The sequence below is a fragment of the Podarcis muralis genome, chromosome 5, assembly GCF_964188315.1.
Source record: "Podarcis muralis chromosome 5, rPodMur119.hap1.1, whole genome shotgun sequence".
NCBI classification, from domain to species: domain Eukaryota; kingdom Metazoa; phylum Chordata; class Lepidosauria; order Squamata; family Lacertidae; genus Podarcis; species Podarcis muralis.
The window spans coordinates 51831355-51852521 of NC_135659.1; the positions used below are offsets into that span (position 1 = coordinate 51831355).

Genomic DNA, 21167 nt, shown 5'->3' on the forward strand with positions numbered 1-21167 from the left:
GTGATGATGATGGAGGGGGCAAATGGGTGTGGGATGAAGAGGGAACCAGCTTGTCAGTCGGGAACTGAGGGCCTGCCTCACAAGAGGACAAGCTGACCACCATGGACACATCTTGGTTCAAATATGCCAGATGGAGATCATGGCCTTATTTTTACCTTCCCTAAGTTGTTAAGGATGTTACCAAAACCCTCCAGACCTGGGATCACTGGGTGTCTCTAAGGGAGGCTGCATATTGGAGAGATGTTGCCCCAAATAGGCACCAAGCACAGAAGTTTTGAATGCAGCTGTCCTGAAAGTTTCATGGGTCATCAGAATGAATGTGGGGAATGATGGGAGAGTGTCTAAGGATTTGCAGCCAGAGGCAAGCACATCTGGATAATTAGAAGGCAGGCTCTTTATTGCTGAGCCAAGGGATGGAGATAGTACGTGTGAATATGAGCCTGCAGCATTTTCACTTTAAAAGTTCAAAAACATCCTGTGTATTTTGCCTCTTGAATTACAAGATTGGAACAGAATATATGTTGAGGATTATTTTTATATTCATCTTCTGATTGACCTCAGCTCCAGTCGGGCCCTGAAATGTTTCTTATATTGTGAAGAGGGTTATAAATGGACTGTTCCCATAGGAATCTGAGAGATGCTTGTGATATTTTTTTCTTTTTGTAAGTCTCATGATGCAAGTGGTCTAGAAATAACCAAAACCTTGAGGCTAGTGCTAAATTGTGTGCATTCACTCACTTGCTTGCTTACTTATGCACAGGTTCCTATCTCCCATTTTCAACTGTTTGATCAAAGCAGCTAATGTCATAAGGCCATTACGCCAGCATTTAACATAATAGGCTGTCACTCCTGGCAATGTCAGCGGCCCTAATGTCTGGGGTTGGACCTTTGGGTGGGGGCAGGTTGGGCAGGTGTAGATTGGTTGGGGTGTGTTTTCTGGAGCACATATGAACTCTGGTTTGTGCTGCTGTCTTCTACTCCAGGCGGTATGTGCTGAAGCTGTCGGATGACATTGGGAACCTGGGCGAAGTACGGCTCCCTCTTCTGGGTTGTCTGGGCGTCTCTTGGGTCGTCGTCTTCCTCTGCCTCATCAAGGGTGTCAAGTCCTCAGGAAAAGCAAGTAGTGTTCCTTCTCTTCTAACTTCTCCATAGAAACCCAAAGCACAATGACCTCTCTGGGCCTCCAACATGGCCTACCCAATGGCTGCAAACATTCTACCCCTCCTCTCTTATCCAGGCCTAACAAGTTGCTTGTGAGAAATGTTTAGTTCAGAATTGCCCTTCTAGATCCTTAGGAAGAGGCTGAGCTGTGTGCCCAGTGCTTAGACATTGACTAAGCAGGGGACATGGATTCATAATATAGGCAGAAAAATCCTGCTGCCTAAGAGACTGTTGGTACTAAAGCAGTGTTCCTCAGACTTGGGTCTCCAGCTGCTGTTGGCCTACAACTCCCACCATCCCTAGCTAGCATGGCCAGTGGTCTGAGATGATGGGAACTGTAGTCCAACAACAGCTGGAGATGCAAGTTTGAGAAACGTACTAAAGAAACGTTCAACAATAGCAGAAGCAACAGTGGCAAGTTTTCCTTAAGAGCGGGACAGGGAGTAAAAGTTGAGTTGCAAGCCTGTTGCGATTGGCACAGTGATGAAACTAAGTTTTCGGGGGAAGAAGACATCTTTGTCCAGTTGCTGGAAACCATAGGCAGATAGAGTGCTCTTGTGCTCGGGTCCTGCTTGAAGCTTTCCAACAAGCATCTGAGTGGCCGCAGTGACAACAGAACACTGGACAGGAGGCCATTGGCCTGATCCAGCTGACTCTTCTAATGTTCTTACCCAACTTTCCTTTTGACTCCCAGGTTGTGTATTTCACGGCAACCTTCCCGTACGTGGTGCTGACAATCTTATTTGTGCGGGGGATAACCCTTGAAGGAGCCGTTTCCGGGATCATGTACTATCTGACACCGCAGTGGGACAAAATTCTTGATGCAAAGGTACTTGTGTGGAATGCCTGGTAGGCTTGAACTGCTGCCCCCGGGACATGATCTCTGGGATTTCATGATCACATCACCTCTTCCCCTCCCCTCCTTACCATAGGAGTTTGGGGGCTTGTGTAAACTAGGTAAGGAGCTGTGCTGGTAATGCCCTTTCCATGTCTTTGGTAGGTATGGGGAGATGCGGCTTCCCAGATCTTCTATTCATTGGGCTGTGCCTGGGGTGGACTTATCACCATGGCATCGTATAACAAGTTCCACAACAACTGCTACAGGTAAGATTCATTCTATAAGCAATCCAGAAAGGATGTTAAAACTATTTGTTGGCGTGGCATAGTTCTTGTCTCTGGAAGGGGTCCATAGGGAGGTGCACCCCTTCCATTTTGAGGTGCTCAATTTTAGATGCTGCCCATTTTCAAGTTGTTCCATGAAACCATGAAGTATAGGGACTTGATTTTGTCACCAGAGCCTTAACAAAACATATAGGACAAGGTGGCTAACCTGTGGTCCTCCAGACGTTGTTGACCACCAGCTCCCATCAGCCTCAGCCAGCATGGCCAATGGTCAGGGATGATGTACTCCAAGGGCCACAGATTAGCTACCCCTAATATAGAGCATGTGTTCAGAATTAAACATGGTGGACTAGTTACCTCTTCATATGTCAGCCACACTTTGTTAAGGGAAGAGGTGATTTTCCCTACTCCTTTTAAAATTTAAATTTTGTGTCTTACGCTTTTTTGTTCCTCCAAAAATCAGAGCTGCTTATCTGGGGCTCTACAGAGGGTCTCTGGTGATATTGTTGAGAGCTAGAAGCGCTTAGCTTTAGGAAATACAAAGTACATGAGATACCATGAAACCATTCGCTTGACCTTTTCCTCCTTCATTCAGTGATTTTTCATGGCTGAAATAATCTCTCCTTCTCTCCACCTCCAAGGCTCATTCTTTGACCCTTTCCCTGGTGTCTCATAATGTGACATGTCCTCCCACTTCCAACAGAGACAGCATCATCATCAGCATCACCAACTGCGCCACAAGTGTCTATGCAGGTTTCGTCATCTTCTCCATCCTTGGCTTCATGGCCAATCATCTAGGTGTGGATGTTTCCAAGGTGGCTGACCATGGTCCTGGCTTGGCCTTCGTGGCATATCCAGAGGCACTGACACTACTTCCTATCTCGCCCCTTTGGTCTGTTCTCTTCTTCTTCATGCTCATCCTGCTGGGGCTGGGAACACAGGTAATCATGGAAATCGACCCATCAGATATTGTGGGGTGGGAGAGAGGGTATAGGCACCTATGTAGAACAGACACACTTGCAATTGGGGAACTTGAGTGCTTTAGTAATGGAGGGCTGGGTATGTGAGAGTGGGCACTAGTGTCTGAGGAATTGCAGAACTGGGTGATGGAGGGTCTGACAGAAATCACCCAGGGCACTGCATCAGAAATGAATTCTCCTTTTTCCAGACTGGGTAGAGCAAGGACCAGCTGAGTCACATGCTTAGGGACTAGGTATAGGTAGCCAAGCTGGTTGCATCCAGATGTTTTGGACTACAAAATCTGCCCCATGTGACATGGCCAATGGTCAACGATGGTAAGAATTGTAATCTAACAACATCTGAAAGGCATTCTCTTTGGCTATCCCTACTGCAGACAAAAAAAGTTACATTATTTTTTAAAAAAAACTTATTATCATCATCATCATCATCATCATCATCATATATTTATTTATTTATATCACAGCTTTTACCCTGACAGGGACTCAATGTGGCTTACAGATAAAATAAGAACAGATAAGAATGGTGTTATATAAAATGTTATTTGTGCCCATGTTGTCCCAAAGAACAAAGAAAGCATCTTTGATCACATGCTGTGGGCCACATCTCAAACAGTCCTGATCCTCACCCTGAAAGTGTATTAGAACTGGTTCAGGTGGAGGAGGAAGGCAGCAGGCCCTGTTGTTAAAGGGGATGAATGGAGAGGTTTGAGCCATCTCAACATTCCTCACGTCCTGTTTCTCCTTGGTCAATTCTCTCCTTAGTTCTGCCTCCTGGAGACTCTGGTCACAGCCATTGTGGATGAAATAGGAAATGAGTGGATCATCCGTCGGAAAACCTTTGTGACTCTAGGTGTGGCTGTAGTGGGCTTTCTTCTAGGGGTTCCACTCACTACACAGGTATGGGGCACAGGGAGAGGGGGCATTCTTAAGGAAATCAGCCCTTACTGAGCCAAAGGCAATAGATCTTGCCCATACTGACAGCTTTCCTTCCCTCCATTCTCCAGGCTGGCATCTATTGGCTGTTGTTAATGGACAACTATGCAGCAAGCTTTTCACTTGTCGTTATTTCATGCATCATGTGTGTCTCTCTCATGTACATCTATGGTAAGTATCCTGAGAGTTGCCTGGAAGCTTCTTCTGGGGTAGCTAGTCAAGATGTGGGCCGTTTGCACTTCGTCCTTTTTAGAAGCTATGTCATGAATAAGTTGGGCAGCGATTGGCATTCCCAATCAGAATTGGGCAGGGTATTCCACAGTCCAACAAAACCTTTCACTGGTAGCCAAGACTACCAAGACTTCTTCCTTCTGTCTGCAGTGTGACTGACAGATAGGAGCCCTAGGATTGTTAGGGAAATTGAATAAATTATATTCCACAAGAAAAAGGGACTGTGGTACCTCTGGGAGGGAAATCAGCAAACTCTCTGCTCATTCTTGGCTTGTGAAACCTTCACCATAGATTAGTTTCTCCAGACTAATGATGAAGGCAATGTTTTCCCTATTCCCAAATCCATATAGGAGTAACGTCACTCAGGCAGGGCAATATGGATTCTGTTGAAGATAACATGTCCAACAAGGCTTGTACCAATGGTCACTTTGGTGAGGCACTTGCTGTGGTCCAAGATGCTGGGCTGATCTCCCATTCGCCTGTGAGAGAAATGCTTGTTGCTAGGAAAATAAACTCTGCAAGAGCAGGCCTGGTGTCAGCATCTGGAATCTTGGACAACTGCTGAGGCCTCAGTATTATTTCTTGGCCCACCAATGCTGATGGCTGCTCTGGATCCTCTATGCCTTTCAGCTGGGACTGCAGGCAGCAATATATCACCACCACCACCACACCACAATTTATTGATCACCTTCTTAAACCACTGGTCTTAAGGCAATGTACACATAAAATAATTAAAAGCACTTAAAAACACAATAACAATAAATACAATTAAAACCCTAAGGAGTGGACACTCTTGTAAACAGCTATTTATCCAGCTGGGAAAGTCTTTGCATTTCCCACAGTGCCCTAGAGCTACATCAGGCAGCCAAGGGCATTGTGGGAAAGTACAAGGGTGTCACCTGGCTGTCTGTGGAAGTTGGCCCACTAGAGGGCCCAGTTCCCACCCCACCCCACAAAAGAAACACAACCCTGGAACTGGCTGTGTGCAAGGGTTCAGCTCCGTTGTCTCATCCTTTCCCTTGAAGCAGTTGGAACCTCTGGGGCAAACTCTGACTATCTGGTGTTCTGCTTCCTCTGTCAAAGCAGGGAAAATCTGTGGAATCATGATGTGGGGTTGGGAGAGAGACCCATCACGCTGGGAGAGAGTGCACAATCTACTATGTGGAGTCCCACAGACACCCTACTACACATAACAGGGCCCATGGAAACCTGCAACAGGCCCTAGTGCCCAATTACAATGTCCCTGGTTCATGCCACTCCTCTGACCACCCTTTGCCTCTGCTCCACACAGGGCACCGGAACTACTTCAAGGACATTGAGATGATGCTGGGCTTCCCACCACCCATCTTCTTCCAAATCTGCTGGAGATTCATCTCTCCTGTTATCATATTTGTGAGTGTGTGACGAGAACACTCCCAGTGAGAGGGGGCTAGAATGGGAGGGAGAGGACTGTCAACAGCCACTCGCATATGAGTTGGGGGAGGAGGGAGTTGTTAGGTAGCACACCAGTACAGGAGAGAACAGTGCCAAGGAAGAAAACAAGGGAAATACCAACGAGGAAGAACCACACCTGCAAAGGCAAGAGGGGTTCCCAAAGATGCAGTGAGTGTAACACTGGGCATAAGCGTAACCAGTATGAAGGAGGACAGGAGGGTGTGGGATTAGGCAGTTGCATGATGCCAACCCCCCCCCCTTGCTCCCCTTGGGCTTTGTATCACTCAGTCTTCTTTCCCATCTCTCCTCAGTTCATCCTCGTGTTCACAGTGATCCAGTACCGACCGATCTCATACAATACCTATGTGTACCCCACCTGGGCCATCTCCATCGGTTTCCTTATGGCGCTCTCGTCGGTCATCTGCATCCCTATCTATGCTGTGTTCTGCGTGTTGCGCTCAGAAGGGGACACGCTGATGCAGGTGAGGCTGTCCGTGAGCAGGCTAGCCGAGCGCCCCCTGCCTTGGATCCCAGTGGCCAGGGGCTTTGAAACCACTAACCTGCTCCCTTGCCTCCTGTCTCCCTGCAGCGTTTGAAAAACGCTACCCGTCCCAGCCGTGAGTGGGGCCCAGCCCTTATGGAGCACCGGAAAGGCCGCTATGCGCCAGTACTCAGCTCCTCCGCGGAGTCCCAGCTGGAGGTGCAGCTGCTGAACCCCGAGAAGCCCAAGAGCGACGAGGCTGGCGTGGCTGTTGCCATCACCGTGGGAACCAACGGCTCTACCCACAGCCAGGACTCCAAGATCTGAACATGAGCCTGGGAGGCAGGGCAGGGAGCCCTCCTTGCACCTCCCCTCTCCCACCTGCCCTGGTTCTCCAAACCCTACTCTGCTCAGATATATGACAGCGCCCCCCCACTGGGTGGGGGAGCCCTGGCTCCCGGGCTGCGCCGGACTCTGGGGGAGGGGCTGTGAGTTCCAACCCCACCCACCTCATTAGTGCCCCCCCCCCGTGCCATCTTGTAACCCTCATGTTTACAGTCACGTTCGGATGGCCCCAATTCGCAACCAGGACCAGGGTCAGGGGTGGGGAGGGTGTGCTGAACCGTTGGGGGTGCCTTGGGAAAGGGCACCAGGAGGAGGGTCGGTTGGAGCCTCGCTGGCTCAGCAGCCCCTTTGGGGGTGGATTCTGGCAGCTGCACCTGGGCCCAGGGGGTCTGGTATCTATTGGGGGTGGTATGCCCCATACTGCCCTGGATCAGGGCCCTGGGGACTGGCCCCACAGATAAGCAAATGGGGGATTGGGGTGGGGGGAGGGGGAGGGGAGGGCAAGAGGGTTGGTTGTAATTGTAAATGTTAATCCTGACATTCTAGGCATCGCTTGGCCACAGGCTAGGCAGCCTTCAGCTAGGCTGCTGCCCCTGCGAGGGCTTTTCCAGAGATGCACTTAAGACTGCACCTCCCCGCCCCCAACCACTGCACAGACCTTCCCAGCTTCCCCACCTAGGAAAGGAAAGCTAGCTTCCCCAGCACTTAACAATTTGCACTTCTCGCCATGGCCTCCCATGATAAGAAACGTTCCTGCTAGAAACTATGTATTGAATTTGGCAGGTTAATGACTGGGGTGGGTGGGTAGGGGGCAGGAGAGCTCTCCTTAATTGGGTTGCAAGAGCATGGGAGAATCACAACTCCATGAACAAAAATATGCACTTGTCTCCCTTCTGATCTTAATATTGAGCCTTATTTGCACACCATCCAGAATCGCACACCTGCAGAGTGAAACATAAGCAAACAGCATCTCTCACAAATAGAAAAAGCGACAGCTGAGAGGCTGGATGCACCGTATTACCATGATAGACATCTCAGGCAGCGCCACAGACTCTGGGCAGCACATGCAGCCCACTGGACAGATTTTGCCCAGGTGTGCATTCTTGGTCTAGACAGCATCTTCCGGATGCTCCCCCAAGCCTGTTATTCTGAAGCACTTTTCTACACTCTTCCCCTAAGAGGAATAAATTAATTTGAATGGGGTCTCCATAAAGGCAAGAGACCATTGGGACCTAGCTCTGCCCTATCCCACAGGGAAAGGGACAGGGCCAACCATGGTGCTAAGAGCAGATGATGTGCCAAGTCCTGCCCACACCATTGCAGGTGGGAAAGACACACACACACACACAAAGCAAAAGCACAAGCTTCCCTAAAGGCTATCCTGGCCAGGCCTGGGTTCCATGTGGCCCACTTCTCCACTAGTAGTGGGGGCAGAAGCTGCTAGTTTCATGGTGAAGCTTTGGAGAAGTTGGCCATCGGCACCAGCCCCGTCTCCAACTCCAAGGCTTTTCTCCCTAACACAAAGCAGGGCCTGTGCTGCCTCAGATGGGTAGGAGGTACTAATGGTTCCGTCTTTCGGCCTCACCGTCCCGTGTTTCCATGTCAGTGTTGCTGCCTGCACTTTACCCCCTAGAAACGCCTGGGTGGAGGAGACAGGAGACCCCGGCAGCCACAATCCTGTCTTGTACCCTGATGCCAATTCACTTAACCAATGCCAAACAGTGCATGTCGGGGGGGCGCCCCTCAGCTCCCAGCCGTGCACGATTGCTGCGGTGTAGCCATGGTGCCAACAGCAAGGGCACACCTGGCTCCTACCCACGTAGTACCTGTTCCAGCCGGTGGCATGGGCATAGCAGCCAGTGTACAAGTGCCAAACGTCTGCATCGTGAGCAGTTAAGAGGGAGAGGGGGGACAGATGGCTCCATGCCATGATGGTACTTTTGCCCTAAGCCACCAGCCCCCAGACCTTCCCTCCTCTGTGCCGAGGCTGCACTATTTAATGCATGGTTCCGTGTCTGTCCTTTCCTCCTGTGTCCAAGGCGGCAGCTAGCATTGCCGCCTCATTGTTCATAGCAATAATTGTGACGCGTCTCCCATACTGTGACTCTTCCAGTTGTAGATTTTTAAAGTCTGATAGATTTTAATGAAATTTATATTCCTGAACCTTGGGTGGTACAGTTCTTTGGTGTGCATGGAGGAATGGGGAAGGTGTGGGTTGGGTTCACAGCCTCACTGCCACAAGGCCCACTGCCCTGTGTTGTGGAGAAGAAGCATCTCACTGGCATGAGTCCCACTTGCAAGTAGTTTATCTGCATTCATGGGTTGGGGGAGGTTCTGTGTATGCATTTCTTTGCCTTTTCGCTTTCCCTGGAATCCCATTGACCCTGTTCACAAGGATGAGCAAAAGGCAACAGCAGCAACTCTTGAGGCACAGGATGCTGCAGGGCTGGGTCCCTTGGAGACCCTGCAGCAGGGGAGCGGGAAATGAGGTACTTAAGGGAAGGCGGCAGCTCTCCATTCCCTAGCTGGGTCCTTTGCATCGCAGCAGCCGAGTGCGAGGGCAGAAGCGGGGCACTGGGCATGGCTCTGTAGGAGGCGTGGGGTGGAAGACATGGTCCAACCCTGCTACTGCCAGCCCGCAGGCTGAAGCAATCCTGCCCCCTTTCAGAGGCACTGGCAGCACAGGTCTGGGCAACAGAACATCATTGTCCTTCCTGGCTTGGTTGGGTTCCTCACCATCCCGCTGCGACCATCCATAGGACCCTCGTGCTGAGTGGCCCCGCCGGGGTAGTGCCTGATGGCATAAAGGAGAAGTCTGGTCTCTGAGAGTTGGTGAAGAAGCAGGACTGATCTCTCCAAAGCTTGGTCCTTTTGCTGAACCTCTTAAGCCACTGCAAAAGGAAAGGAAGGGGTTACCAAGAAGCAGGAGGTGTTGCCCAAGCATCTTTCCATGTAAAGCATCAAGGACAGAAAAGCCTTAGTCATTACAGCAGAACTAATGGGTCCTGCACAGAACAAACTCCAGAATTTTTACTTAAAATATTGCAGGTATGAGACCATACAGCACAAAGAGCCAGCAAGATGCCCCCTCTAGATGTTAGACTCCCAACAGCCCCACTTGGAGGGCACCGCATTGGTGACCCCTGCCACAGAATAATAAACCAACCCTGAACTATGCTTGCACCTCTCTGCTGCAGGCGCCAGTTTGACAGCTACCCCTCAGTTATAATATTATGCAGTTCCATGGTATCATAGCTTTGGTGCTTGCAGGCTCACCTGAATTGCGGCTGGTAGCTGCTACTCCCAAGATGTTTCGACATCAGGGAAGGGCTGGTGCCTGGCTTAGGCTGGCTTAGCTGCAAATCCCGTTCCATGGCGCGCTTCTCCTCTTGTAATTCTGTGGAGAGAAGACCCTATTTCATGGGGATTGGGGGAAGCAACAATCATGAAGAGCATTGGGGCTGGCACTCACAAAGAGACCATGCCCCACTGCAAATACCACTCCTTGGCAACACCTGCCTAAAGATGATGTCTGTAGGCACCATCATGCTGCATCCCTTCCCCAATTCCCAGCCTGGCCTTATCCGAGACTCGGGTTCTGCATACCAGCCATGGTGGGCTCATGTGTTGCCTCTAGCAGCTCTGTAGCGTGCTGATGCGCCTCCTCCAGTTGGCACTGTGGAACATGAAAAATGCTATAGGAAACACAACACAGAAGAAAGAAGCTGCTCCTTTAACTATACCATTTCTCTTAAAGATGTACATGTCTCTGCTTAAAGGTTTTCCTCGTGTTGGAAAGTCTTCCCGTATTAAATACCTTACTTTTCCTCCCAGCCTTCTAGTTGCCCCAGTCACTGCAGAAAGCTAATGGATAGGCACCAGCGTATCCAGTCCCTTCAGCTGAAGATGCTCATTTCATATTCTTCTGGAAAACAGTCTGTCAGGTTGCTGACTTAGAAACTTAGTGGGCTGACTTAATAGGCTCTCATTTGCTAGAGGTTTTTAAGCAGAGGCTAAATGGCCACTTCTCAGGGATGCTCTAGCAGTGGGTAGCCTACATTGATGGAGGTTGGAGTAGATTATCATTGGGATTAGATGATCATTCCAACTGCAGTTCTACGATTCTTTTGACCCTGATTCTGCAGTCACAAGTCACTGATTTCATAACTTGGCAGCTCTCAGCACTATGGGTGTACTGCTGCAAAGGTGTGTTTTTTAATAAATAATAATAATCAGACACTGGTGACAGGAAGTACTCTTGCTGCAGTCCTGCTGCCCAATGTGATTGTGTTTTCACATCCAAATCATCATAACAGTTTTCCTGCCACTCACATCTTTCCTCAGCCCCTCCCTGTCCCCCAGATTTGGGAAGGAGACAAAAAAGCTAGCTATTTGGGCAATTGTAGAACTGGTATGGAAGCCAAACACCCTTGTCACTTCTCTCAAGAGTTCTGACCGAAGGCCTGTCCACACTCTGTTCTAACCCAGGCTGCCATAGCCATGGGAACAGCTTTGTAGATACAGCTCTGAGACCAAGCTCCTATGTATGTGGGCAGGAGGGAAGACATGAGAGCAGTAATACTAGAACTTCGGTCCATCCAATGAAGAAGATGGTTGCAACATTCAGGACAAACAAAAGTAACTATGGAATTTGCCCCCATGAGATATAGGGGTGGGTGCCAACTTAGATGACGTGCCGTGGGGATATCCTGCATGCAAGTTTTCTATAAGCATCTGTGAGAACAGGGTGCTAGACTAGATGGGGCTTTGGTCAGATCCCACATTGCCTTGCCTCTGTTCTTACACAATAGTCTCGAAGGGCTGAGGAAATGTTGCCGCAGATGCTGCACCCAAGCTGCAACAAAAACCAGTCTCACAGACCTATTGGCCAAAACTTGAAGCAGATCCTTAGAAGTGCATGGGAGAAACACTGCTTATGAGGAACTCTAGAGACCCTCCTTGAGATGAGAAGGGTTTATTCCTTACCTGTAAATAGGGGATGTATCTTTCCAGATCACAGCACTCATCCTCTAGCAAGGTTCTAGGAAAAATAGTACAGCCAGTGAGACCCAAAGGAGGTGACACATTTGGGACAGAAAGCAATTGCCAGCACTGCAGACTTGGTGTCTCCACATCTTCCTCACTTTTTGTTTACGTTCCCAATGTAGGGGCTGGCAATTCAAATGAAAGTTAGATGTGAGGATAGCCACCATCTGCTTGCAGTGGCAGCTCATGTTGCTAGGGATGAGAAGAGAAAACCACGCTACTTTGAAGCAGTTCGTAACTAGGCACAAGTATCTCTAATGCCGACAGTGTTTCTAAACCTTGTTTTGTACTCTGCTGCTCTCCTTGTTCAGAGTTCCCCAAGTTCCTGGCTGGTGAACACTTTCTGGCATTTCTGGGGGTGGTCTTTAGTAAGATCCCTTCAATAACTATACATACTGCCTGGAATATGCAGGATGCCAGTGGCACAAGATGGAAGAATCTTTACAAAGCCCTTTGTGTGTTCCCCACTGGAGACTGCACTGGGAGCCAAGACTATGTATGGCTTAGACACCCCACTCCTGTGTTGCTTCTTGACCTTCTCTTGAGGGTCCCACCTTTTTATGCTATGCCCTTCCCACCAAGTTCTGCCACAACTGTTGTTTGATCTGCTTCACTCCTTGCAATTACACAGAGCAAAATGTGCCATAGAAATTATATCTGTACCCAGAGGAAGTTTGGAAAGAGACTCTTGCCCCTCCTCGTCTTCATGATTGTGGTACAGGCCAGACTGGGAGACAGCTGGTGGGGAGAGTTAGAAGGTAGAATACAAGCTGCTTGGGTCCATCTGCACACATTTTCACACAATGCCATCCCCAGCTTCCCTTCTGTCTCTGCAGTGAGTTTACTGTTCTCAGACACAAGGTCTTCTGTTATATCTGCCTTCCAGACACCTGCAACGGATACCTGTAACCCTCTTGTGCCTTCTTCCCTCTTACAATATTTGTGCAAATAAAAAACCTAATAGAGCAAAAACTTACCGAAGTTGAGAGGCTACCTCACTGATATGGGCAATATTCAGTTTATTACAGAACGATTCCAGATTAGCGGTTCTGGAGAATAATGGCCTAAGGAAACAGAAATTGGGTGAGACTTGCATTTTCCTGTCACCAGATGGGCTTGATGCCTGCAACTGGGCATTCCTGCACTAAACAAAGCTTGAATGGGACACTGGCACAAGGATCAGGTAACAGAAATTGGTTGGGGATGTCAGTCATTTTCTTTCCAGGACCCCTAGTCTCTTTCAATGAGTTGTACTCCCATCCTCTCTGTATGGCTGTCACAGGACAGGGATTCATCAAACTGAACTAGCATGCTTCTTAGGACTCAGACACAGAACATTAAAATCACAGACCATGCCCCAGTAGAAGCAACCCTCATAATAGGAGAGGAAGCATAAACTACCCAATCATGGTCCTTCAGCCCCATCCTAACCACAAACAAACTACCTAGAGTCTCTTGAAAACTCTCCAAAACTACTTTAAGGACAACAATGTGGACGACATTGCAACCCCACTTCTCTAGGACACAATGAAAGTGGTCATCAGAGGAGCGTACATAAAGGAGAGGACATCCCTTAAAAAACAAACTTCCTCAAAAATTGGTAAATTAGAACAAGACATTTCAACCTTGTCATAACACTACAAACAAACAGGAGCCTTAAATTCATAGAACAAAAAAGAAGGGAAACTGACTCTCCAGAAATCAATAAAACAATGATTAACATCCTATACCCTAAACAATGCTTTTACGAATATGGAGGGAAGAACTCCAGACTATTAGCGAACAGATGTGGGGGGGGGGGAATCACTCAAAACAAGTATACACTGTGTCACTATAAAAGACAGTAGTGTTAACATCCTCCACCAAAGAAATAACCTCAGAATTTTATGCCAACTTATACACCTCCCGCAACCCACCTGAACAGGAAATCAGAAGATTCCTAACAGGGCTGACCATGCCAACCATAACTGCAGAGGAACAAAAATTCATGGGGACACCATCGAAAACATCCCCGCAACAGCACACCCATTTCTCCAAAACAAACTATAGTAAATCCCCACAACACTGATGCAATCAAACAACAATGGGAGCATGATATAGGCTATGAAATTAACCCCACCCAATGACTAGAATGTGGTCTATACCTCCCTTTAAGTCCATATCAACCAAAAGAAGGGAACTCACTCTGAAACTCACCTACAGGTGGTACTTAACACCACAGAAACTGGAGCTGATATGCCCAGGAATCTCACCAAGATGTTTGAGAGACTGTACCTCCGCATACCAACCTGCTCTTGGTTTCTTCAACTAGATATAAAAGGAAAGCATACTAGGGGTGGGATTCACCTACATCTCTGTCAGTGGAAGCCCTGCACAAAGATTTCTGCTTGCTCAGTGAGTCTCCCCTCCCCACCCCATTGATATTGCCCCATCTTTGCTGGCTAAGTCTGTAATTTCACAGCTTCTCTGACTTAACATTAAAGGTTCTATCCAAAATGGACACTTATAATTTAAGTGGGCACACCACTGCCAATTCTACATATGAATAATATGCATATCTATATAAATAATACAAGCACATTTCTAGATTAATACCACTATGGGACTGAAACCAGCACGGAGGCCAACTCATTGCAAGTCCCCGCTCCTGGAACTTGTATGAGGATCAAATGAGATAACAGTGATCAGTCCCAAACTGCCCATAGATGCAAAAAGAACCAATCACTGCTAGGTTGCTAAGTCTATGGCATATGGCACTCTGGTGTTAGGCTTCCTACAGACAAAATCAGTCCTGGATTCTGAGACCTCCTGTGGTGATACAGTTCATGGTGTTCCGGGTAAGAACAAGTCACAGCCCAGAAGCTCATTGTGTGGAGGCTGCAGCTTCCTTCAGTCTTACCTGATTAGGGCACTGCTCCCAGATGAAGACTGACTATTGCCAGCATTTGCCTTCAGTGCAAAGGTGACCACATGAGGGCTGTATTTAGCGATGGCACAATCTTGGTTCCTGTGAAGCAGAAAACGTACAGCCATAAGGCAATTGTTCATCCCCAGTCTTTGGGCTGACAAGGACAAGAGAAGACCAGTTGGTGGCAGTGCTGGGTCACAAAACCACCCAGTAGCTGGAATGAATAGAAGCCTAAAAGGAAAAACAAGCTGGACTAAAGAGCCCAGTGAGGTCCAACTGTCCATACAAAGTAGACCACAAAAGTAGTTTGACACAGAACCAATAGAACACATACTGTATTGTGCGGTGGGGAGACTGAGGCAAAAATTTGATGCCACCCCCCCCCCCAGTCCTTGCCCTGCCTTCCCAAAGCCAGCTAAGTGAGACAACAGGCTTTGGGAGGGTCCTAGAGCACTCCAGGGAAGCAGCAATTAGGCTTTGGGCAGGAGACAGGAGGACTCTAGGACCCTGCCAGAGCCTTTACACCTCCTTCCTAAGCCTAGTGCCTTGCTTATCTGGCTTTGGGAAGGCAGCATGAGGGTTGGGGAAGGTGTCAAATGTTGCCCAGGGCCAACAAAACAGGCCTTGAGGGCTACATGCAGCCCTCAGGTCATTCATTGGACCACCCAGTTCTAGGCAGCACACAGGGAGCCATGGCCTGTGCTCATGTCAATGTAGGGAAATTCAACAAGAGGGGAGCTATTTGAAAGTAAGTAAACAAATGCAGAATTTCAGGTTGTGACTGAGAGATAGTAGAAAGGTTTGAAGGGTGTGAAGGGATTCTCCTATATGGCAACATGGTACAAACAACTCCAGCAGGAGGAGTTTAAGAGCTCATCCCTTACTAGCCAGCCTGTTCTAATCCATGCCTTCACTGAGCTATTCATTGGTTACACAGGGCTAAGGCAGGGAGCAAATCCTCAGGCAAGGGTTCCAGCAGGTGCTGATCCCAGTGCTCACTCGGATGAATGCTCACTTTGAACTTGGAGGTGGGACATAATCCCAGCCTCAGGCTATGGACTGAACACACCATAAAAAACAAACGCATTAGCAGGACTGGCATTCTTGATAGAGGCGCTCAGCAATGCGATTCCTGCATGATGTAAGGGAGCTAAGTGGGAATGACAAAGGTTGAGACCCAAAGAATGGGAATGTAAGGCTGGAATTAATTATACATATAAAAAAGACTAGAGAGACACACAAACTGACAAGCTGCACTTGAATGGGAGCGCAAGTTACAGATGGAGGTGTATGGTGCAAACATGTGTTTGGCACAGGTTATTTTTGCTGGACGTTGGCCATCTGAGTGGCAGTCATGTTGAAACTATACTGGAACTGCCAATTAAATTGCATTGGAGCTGATATTTCCTAGTAAGCATTTCTGGAACAGTCACCCTTAAAAGGCAAAGGGAGAAAGAATACTGTGTCAATAGTGTAAATATATAGTTTAGTCGCTAGGTGGCACTGGACTTATTTATATCTGAGTGGAATCAGAGGTTTCCCCCATCCTGTTCTTGTTAAGAGAGACAATCAAGTTATTGTCTAGCCTCCTAACTGATTTGTCCCATGAAACTCTAAGCCTCTCGTAACAAATAGTTATGGCTTCCTCAATCTAGACTGCTTTGGCCAAAAGATGATGTAAAACTCACCCATTCCACACACATAAATACCACCAGCCACATCAGTTGGAAACTAATGGGCTCATTCTTATATCAAATAGGCTTCAGGTCTTAATATAGTCTGCTTGTTTTTCTTCTATCCCTACTACCTGCTCCCCCTCAACTCAGCCCTTAATTCTCTCAAGTCCCTTCTCTTCCAATCTCCAGTACCTGCCCTCCTGCGATGCCTTCTGCTGTAGGCCAATTAGAAGAAGGCGGATCTCCTCCCTCACCAGCTCCTTGAGGTTGGGGGGAGCTGCCAGCAAGGCCCAGCTGTCATCTGCTTGCAGTGGGCTTTGCTCCACTCCAAGGCGGCCTGACTGCAACTCCTGATGTAATTCCAACAGTGTCCGCACCTGTAAATAGGGAAGGGGTTGGACTGCATTAGGGACAGTGCATTGCCACATGCAGAAATTCACACATGTGCACATTGACACAAACTGCAGTAACTTTCTCAAAGTAATCTTTCCCCCACCCTCCACCTCCCCAAATGATGAAGCACTGACACAACCTAAAAATACAAGTTGCACTCCCATTCCCAGTATTGGTATTCTGCACACCTGGAAATCAAGCCAGGTGCCTGCCTGCAAGAAAAGAAAATCAATACCTAGCCATGGGTTAGTTACTCATCTGATGGTAGACAATTACATTTCATAAAGGCCACAGTCAGGGAACTGACAACTTTTCGGAAGTATGTCATCCATCAAGGGAATAAAAGATGCTTCAAATGTGATAAATGTGTGTGAGAGCACACTGAATTCAGTAAAACGTTGCATCTGCCCAAAAACTGGGAACAGTCTATGAGGCTATTAGTTTATGTAAAGAGTATTTTAGGATTAAGAGTGAAGTTTTTAGGTTTTAAAAAAACAACTCTTTTGCAGAAAGTGGGCAAAGTTGTCTGCAGAAGATAAGAACACCAGCCAGGACACTGTCATTCCAATGTAGCTGGCAAGAGGGCACTGCATTGTTGCTGTCTGTACACTCCATAAAAGGTGCAAAGCTGCAGACAGCCCACCCACAATCATTCTCTCCCTCCCCCCATGAGGAAAGTCAAGGTCATGCCGCAAAAATATCTGCAGGATATTTGTAAGGCAAGCGAGCGCCAGAAATCCCTTTCTGGCCCCACACATCCACAAGAGGAACGTTATGCTACAGCTGCTTCCCTGGGCGGCCTCTCAGATATCCAATTGAGGAGGGGAGCAGAGACACATACAAGAACACAGCAGGGAGACAGGCAGTACCTGGGCCACATTTATCAGGCTTGTGATGAAGAGGTAATAGACATCCAGGTGAGAGACCCCATAAAGGCTGGGGAGGGGTCACTGGTCACAATGTTGGGGGGGGTGGATCTCAAGCAAAGCTCTAACATGAAGAAGTGATAGAGAGAAAAAGGTGCCATCTTGTCAGGGTGTGCTGTGCTTGCTCTTCTGGTTTCAGGAGGAGGTAAGGCAATTACCATGTGAAAAGCCTCTGGGATGTTTACTGTTCTTCTCAGCTGCAGTCAGGACCATGCTGAATAAAGAAAGGGCATGAATGGCTGGAGGAGAACAAAGGGCCTGGAATAGCATGGATTAGGGGCTCTGGCCAAGCATTAGGAACCAGCTGAGCTGGGAGCTGGCAAATGGGGGCCTTGTCAAACAGGGAGGGGGTGGTTGCAGTATTTTATCCCCTCCTTGACTTGCCTTCTCAGATATGCTTTCCTTTCACTGAAATCAAACAGCACTCAAAGCAGATGTAAGTGGCAAACCAGAGGTTTTTTCCATACACACATGAACGCTACTCTATATGAAAATGCATGTATGCCAAAACTAGTGGCCAGTGCTCAGTGGAAGGGGGCTTAATACAATTTATAAGCCCTCCCTTAGCGCCGCTCAATTTTAGCACTCAGTCCACTCCACTCAATCTATAGACATGAAAGGCGGGCCCTTTCATCAGTCAAATCCCCTTACAAATTTAGTGCTGCCTCTTTAGCTGATGAGAGCTAGATTTTATGCTTTATTCAGATATCCCTTTGTCACCAGCCACTTCTAAATTGTGTAGTAAGAGGGGTGGTTGGTTGGTTTGTTCTGCTCTTTTGTGAATCATTTTGAATAGGAGATCCAGTATTTCGGTACTTAACCTCAGCATGAAGTTCCAAGCTCCGTTCCACAAGGCCATGACCCAAGATAGCTTTCGCCTCAAGCCTCTCACTGGGTGCTAATTGTTCCTCTACCATTGTCCAGAGTGATGGTACGGACTGCAAGGGTTCCCCAGATGCACCAGGCAAGGGCAACATGGGTGCTGTATCCGATTCCACGATAATGGGCTTTAAAGGAAAAAAAGATTGTGACAATGAGACAGTGAGTAGAAGCTCCACATCACAACTATTCGGTGCCACATGCAATGGTGCACCTAGGTAATTTTAGACACTGAACTTAATGGTTTTACACATGGGCTGCTGCCCTCCCAAGATTCACAAATATTATTGAAAAGCATTGAAAGTATTCAATTATCTGAGGTTCTGCCCCCCCCCAACAGAAACCTGGCCCCCCGCAATGTCCTATTTATGAGGTATTTTTACCCATGATTTCCCAAGAAAAGCTCAATAACTTTGTCCCTCCCCAACTAAAATCCTGGCCACATCCATGGTTTTACACCCCTCTCCCATTAGGGACGTGGGTGGCGCTGTGGGTTAAACCACAGAGCCTAGGACTTGCCGATCACACAGAGCCTAGGACTTGCCGATCAGAAGGTCGGCGGTTTGAATCCCCGCAACAGGGTGAGCTCCCATTGCTCGGTCCCTGCTCCTGCCAACCTAGCAGTTCGAAAGCACATCAAAGTGCAAGTAGATTAATAGGTACCGCTCCGGCGGGAAGATACCATATTTTTCGCTCTATAACACGCACCCGACCATAACACGCACATAGTTTTTAGAGGAGGAAAATCCGTAGGCATGCCACCCGTAGGCATTCCCTCCATAACACGCACAGACATTTCCCCTTACTTTCTAGGAGGAAAAAAGTGAGTGTTATGGTGCAAAAAATACGGTAAATGCCGCTTCTGTGCGCTGCTCTGGTTCGCCAGAAGCGGCTTAGTCATGCTGGCCACATGACCAGCTGTACGTCGGCTCCCTCGGCCAATAAAGCGAGATGAGCGCCGCAACCCCAGAGTCGGTCACGACTGGACCTAATGGTCAGGAGTCCCTTTACCTTTTACCCATTAGACAGCCACACATATTACATTTGTCAGTTGTCAGTTGTAAGGTAAGCCATTCCCATGTTTTATAACTGCTCCTACATTCCTGATACATTAGCACAATAGATAAATGGTTGTGAAATACTCTGAGCATGTACAGTTTCACATTCTAAACTCACTTAAGTCATAGCACTAGCATTACAGGAATACAATGGAATTTGCTTTTGCTGCCCTGATGTTAAACACATTTATGGGGGGGGGGAGCACCAAGGATGAAAGTAAAAGTAAAAAATAGAATCGAGTGCCATGTACATGCCTGGCTAACCACCCTCTGACTAAAACTGTTGTAGAAAATAAGGATGCCGCTGTGACTACCATCAGCGCCAATAGACCACAACATGCCCATGCCAGCCCAGGTGCTGCCACAGGTCGTTTGTTCCTGACTCCATCACCTGACACTCTCTAGATGGCCATTTGAGGCGCCCCATTTTTGTGGTGCTCTGTACTTTCCCCCTGAGTTGCACTACTGTCTACAAATCCTGTTACTTGCACTCACCTTTCTACCACGTGGGTCACCAGACAATAAGAGCATATAATTTTTATTGCTCCCCATATACTGTACCAAACTCATCCCCTCACATTAACCTCGAGAGTCACACTAATTCCCGTTAATCGTAATTATTATTAATCATTATTATTATTTATTTGTACCCCGCCCATCTGGCTGGGTTTCCCCAGCCACTCTGGACGGCTTCCAACAAAGATTAAAAATACATTAAAATGTCACACATTAAAAACTTCTCTGAACAGGGATGCCTTCAGATGTCTTCTGAATGTCAGGTAGTTGTTTATAGCCCCAAATGTAACCTATTGCCCATTATCCCTCCCCATAGTTGCTCCCCAGTGCTTAAGTCACCTACGTCTCGGCCCACCGAGCCCACTTCCGCCCCAGACCTTTTACTCTCCCCACACTTCCTCACTCCCTACGGACTCACGGACACAACTCTGCGGTAGCCCTCACCTGCGACACCGGGCGGAGGGGCGGAGGGCCAGGCGCCTTGCCCTATCCGAGCCCCCTCCACCCTCTAACTCTCTGGAATATAAACTCGCCGTCTCCATGGTAACGCCCCGCCGCGTTCCTCTGAAGCCTCGCCTCTTAAAGGAGCCGTGCCCACGAGGCAGACAGGATGTCGATCGAGCGTGGAGACGGGCGTCCCGGGGGAAGGAAGCGTGCGCGTTGAAGCTCTTGGCGCGCCCGCGCTTGCACCCAAGCAATCGGAGGTAAAGAGAAGCCACACGTCGGCCAGTTTTCATCCAGGAGGGGTCCCACTGGCTTTACGCTTTGGCAACAGTACAGTATTGAGAAACTTCTTTCTTTGCCTATTAATGTTCCTAGGATTAAGATGGGGGAGGGAGACATCCAGAGCCGCGCGTGTTTTGGAGGCCGCGGAGACTGGGAACTGGGGAGACGCAACTTTCGCTGCCCGGATGAGTGTTCGAGGGGTCTGGAGAGGGAGCACAGTGGACTTGTCTTAGCAGGCTTTTCCTGAGGTGCAGATAGGGGGCCAGGTCCCTCCCACCGCCCCGGTCCCGCCCGCTCCGTTGGGGAGGGGGTGCTGTGCCCCTGGGCGGGCTCGGGTTGCAAGAAGGGGCGG

The 21167-nt window shown here is 48.4% G+C and overlaps 2 protein-coding genes across 7 annotated transcripts in view; one reads left to right on the forward strand and one right to left on the reverse strand.

The window, feature by feature from the left end:
* The window catches only part of SLC6A9 (solute carrier family 6 member 9), a 55332-nt gene extending 46482 nt beyond the window's left edge, over window positions 1-8850 (forward strand). For all 3 annotated transcript variants that reach the window (XM_028733730.2, XM_077928798.1, XM_028733729.2), the window contains 9 exons: window positions 984-1116; window positions 1856-1990; window positions 2162-2265; window positions 2987-3224; window positions 4026-4160; window positions 4268-4367; window positions 5719-5819; window positions 6173-6343; window positions 6451-8850. In XM_028733730.2, the coding sequence (XP_028589563.2) occupies window positions 984-1116; window positions 1856-1990; window positions 2162-2265; window positions 2987-3224; window positions 4026-4160; window positions 4268-4367; window positions 5719-5819; window positions 6173-6343; window positions 6451-6669 (1336 nt within the window). In that variant the 3' untranslated portion in view covers window positions 6670-8850. The remainder of the gene's footprint in view (window positions 1-983; window positions 1117-1855; window positions 1991-2161; window positions 2266-2986; window positions 3225-4025; window positions 4161-4267; window positions 4368-5718; window positions 5820-6172; window positions 6344-6450) is intronic.
* CCDC24 (coiled-coil domain containing 24) lies at window positions 5079-20800 on the reverse strand. 4 transcript variants are annotated; one of them, XM_028733737.2, is made up of 9 exons: window positions 20534-20800; window positions 18458-18618; window positions 16510-16694; window positions 14633-14740; window positions 12711-12797; window positions 11674-11728; window positions 10294-10363; window positions 9964-10084; window positions 5079-9578 (listed from the first exon to the last, which is right to left on the reverse strand). In XM_028733737.2, exons 2-9 carry the CDS (start codon window positions 18611-18613, stop codon window positions 9209-9211), a joined length of 1152 nt encoding a protein of 383 aa, XP_028589570.2. In that variant the 5' UTR covers window positions 18614-18618; window positions 20534-20800; the 3' UTR covers window positions 5079-9208. The 4 variants fall into 4 exon arrangements, with proteins under 4 accessions (XP_028589570.2, XP_028589567.2, XP_028589568.2 ...); XM_028733734.2 differs by having other exon boundaries at window positions 18458-18643; XM_028733735.2 differs by having other exon boundaries at window positions 18458-18643; window positions 20429-20800.
* Between the last annotated feature and the right edge of the window lie 367 nt (window positions 20801-21167).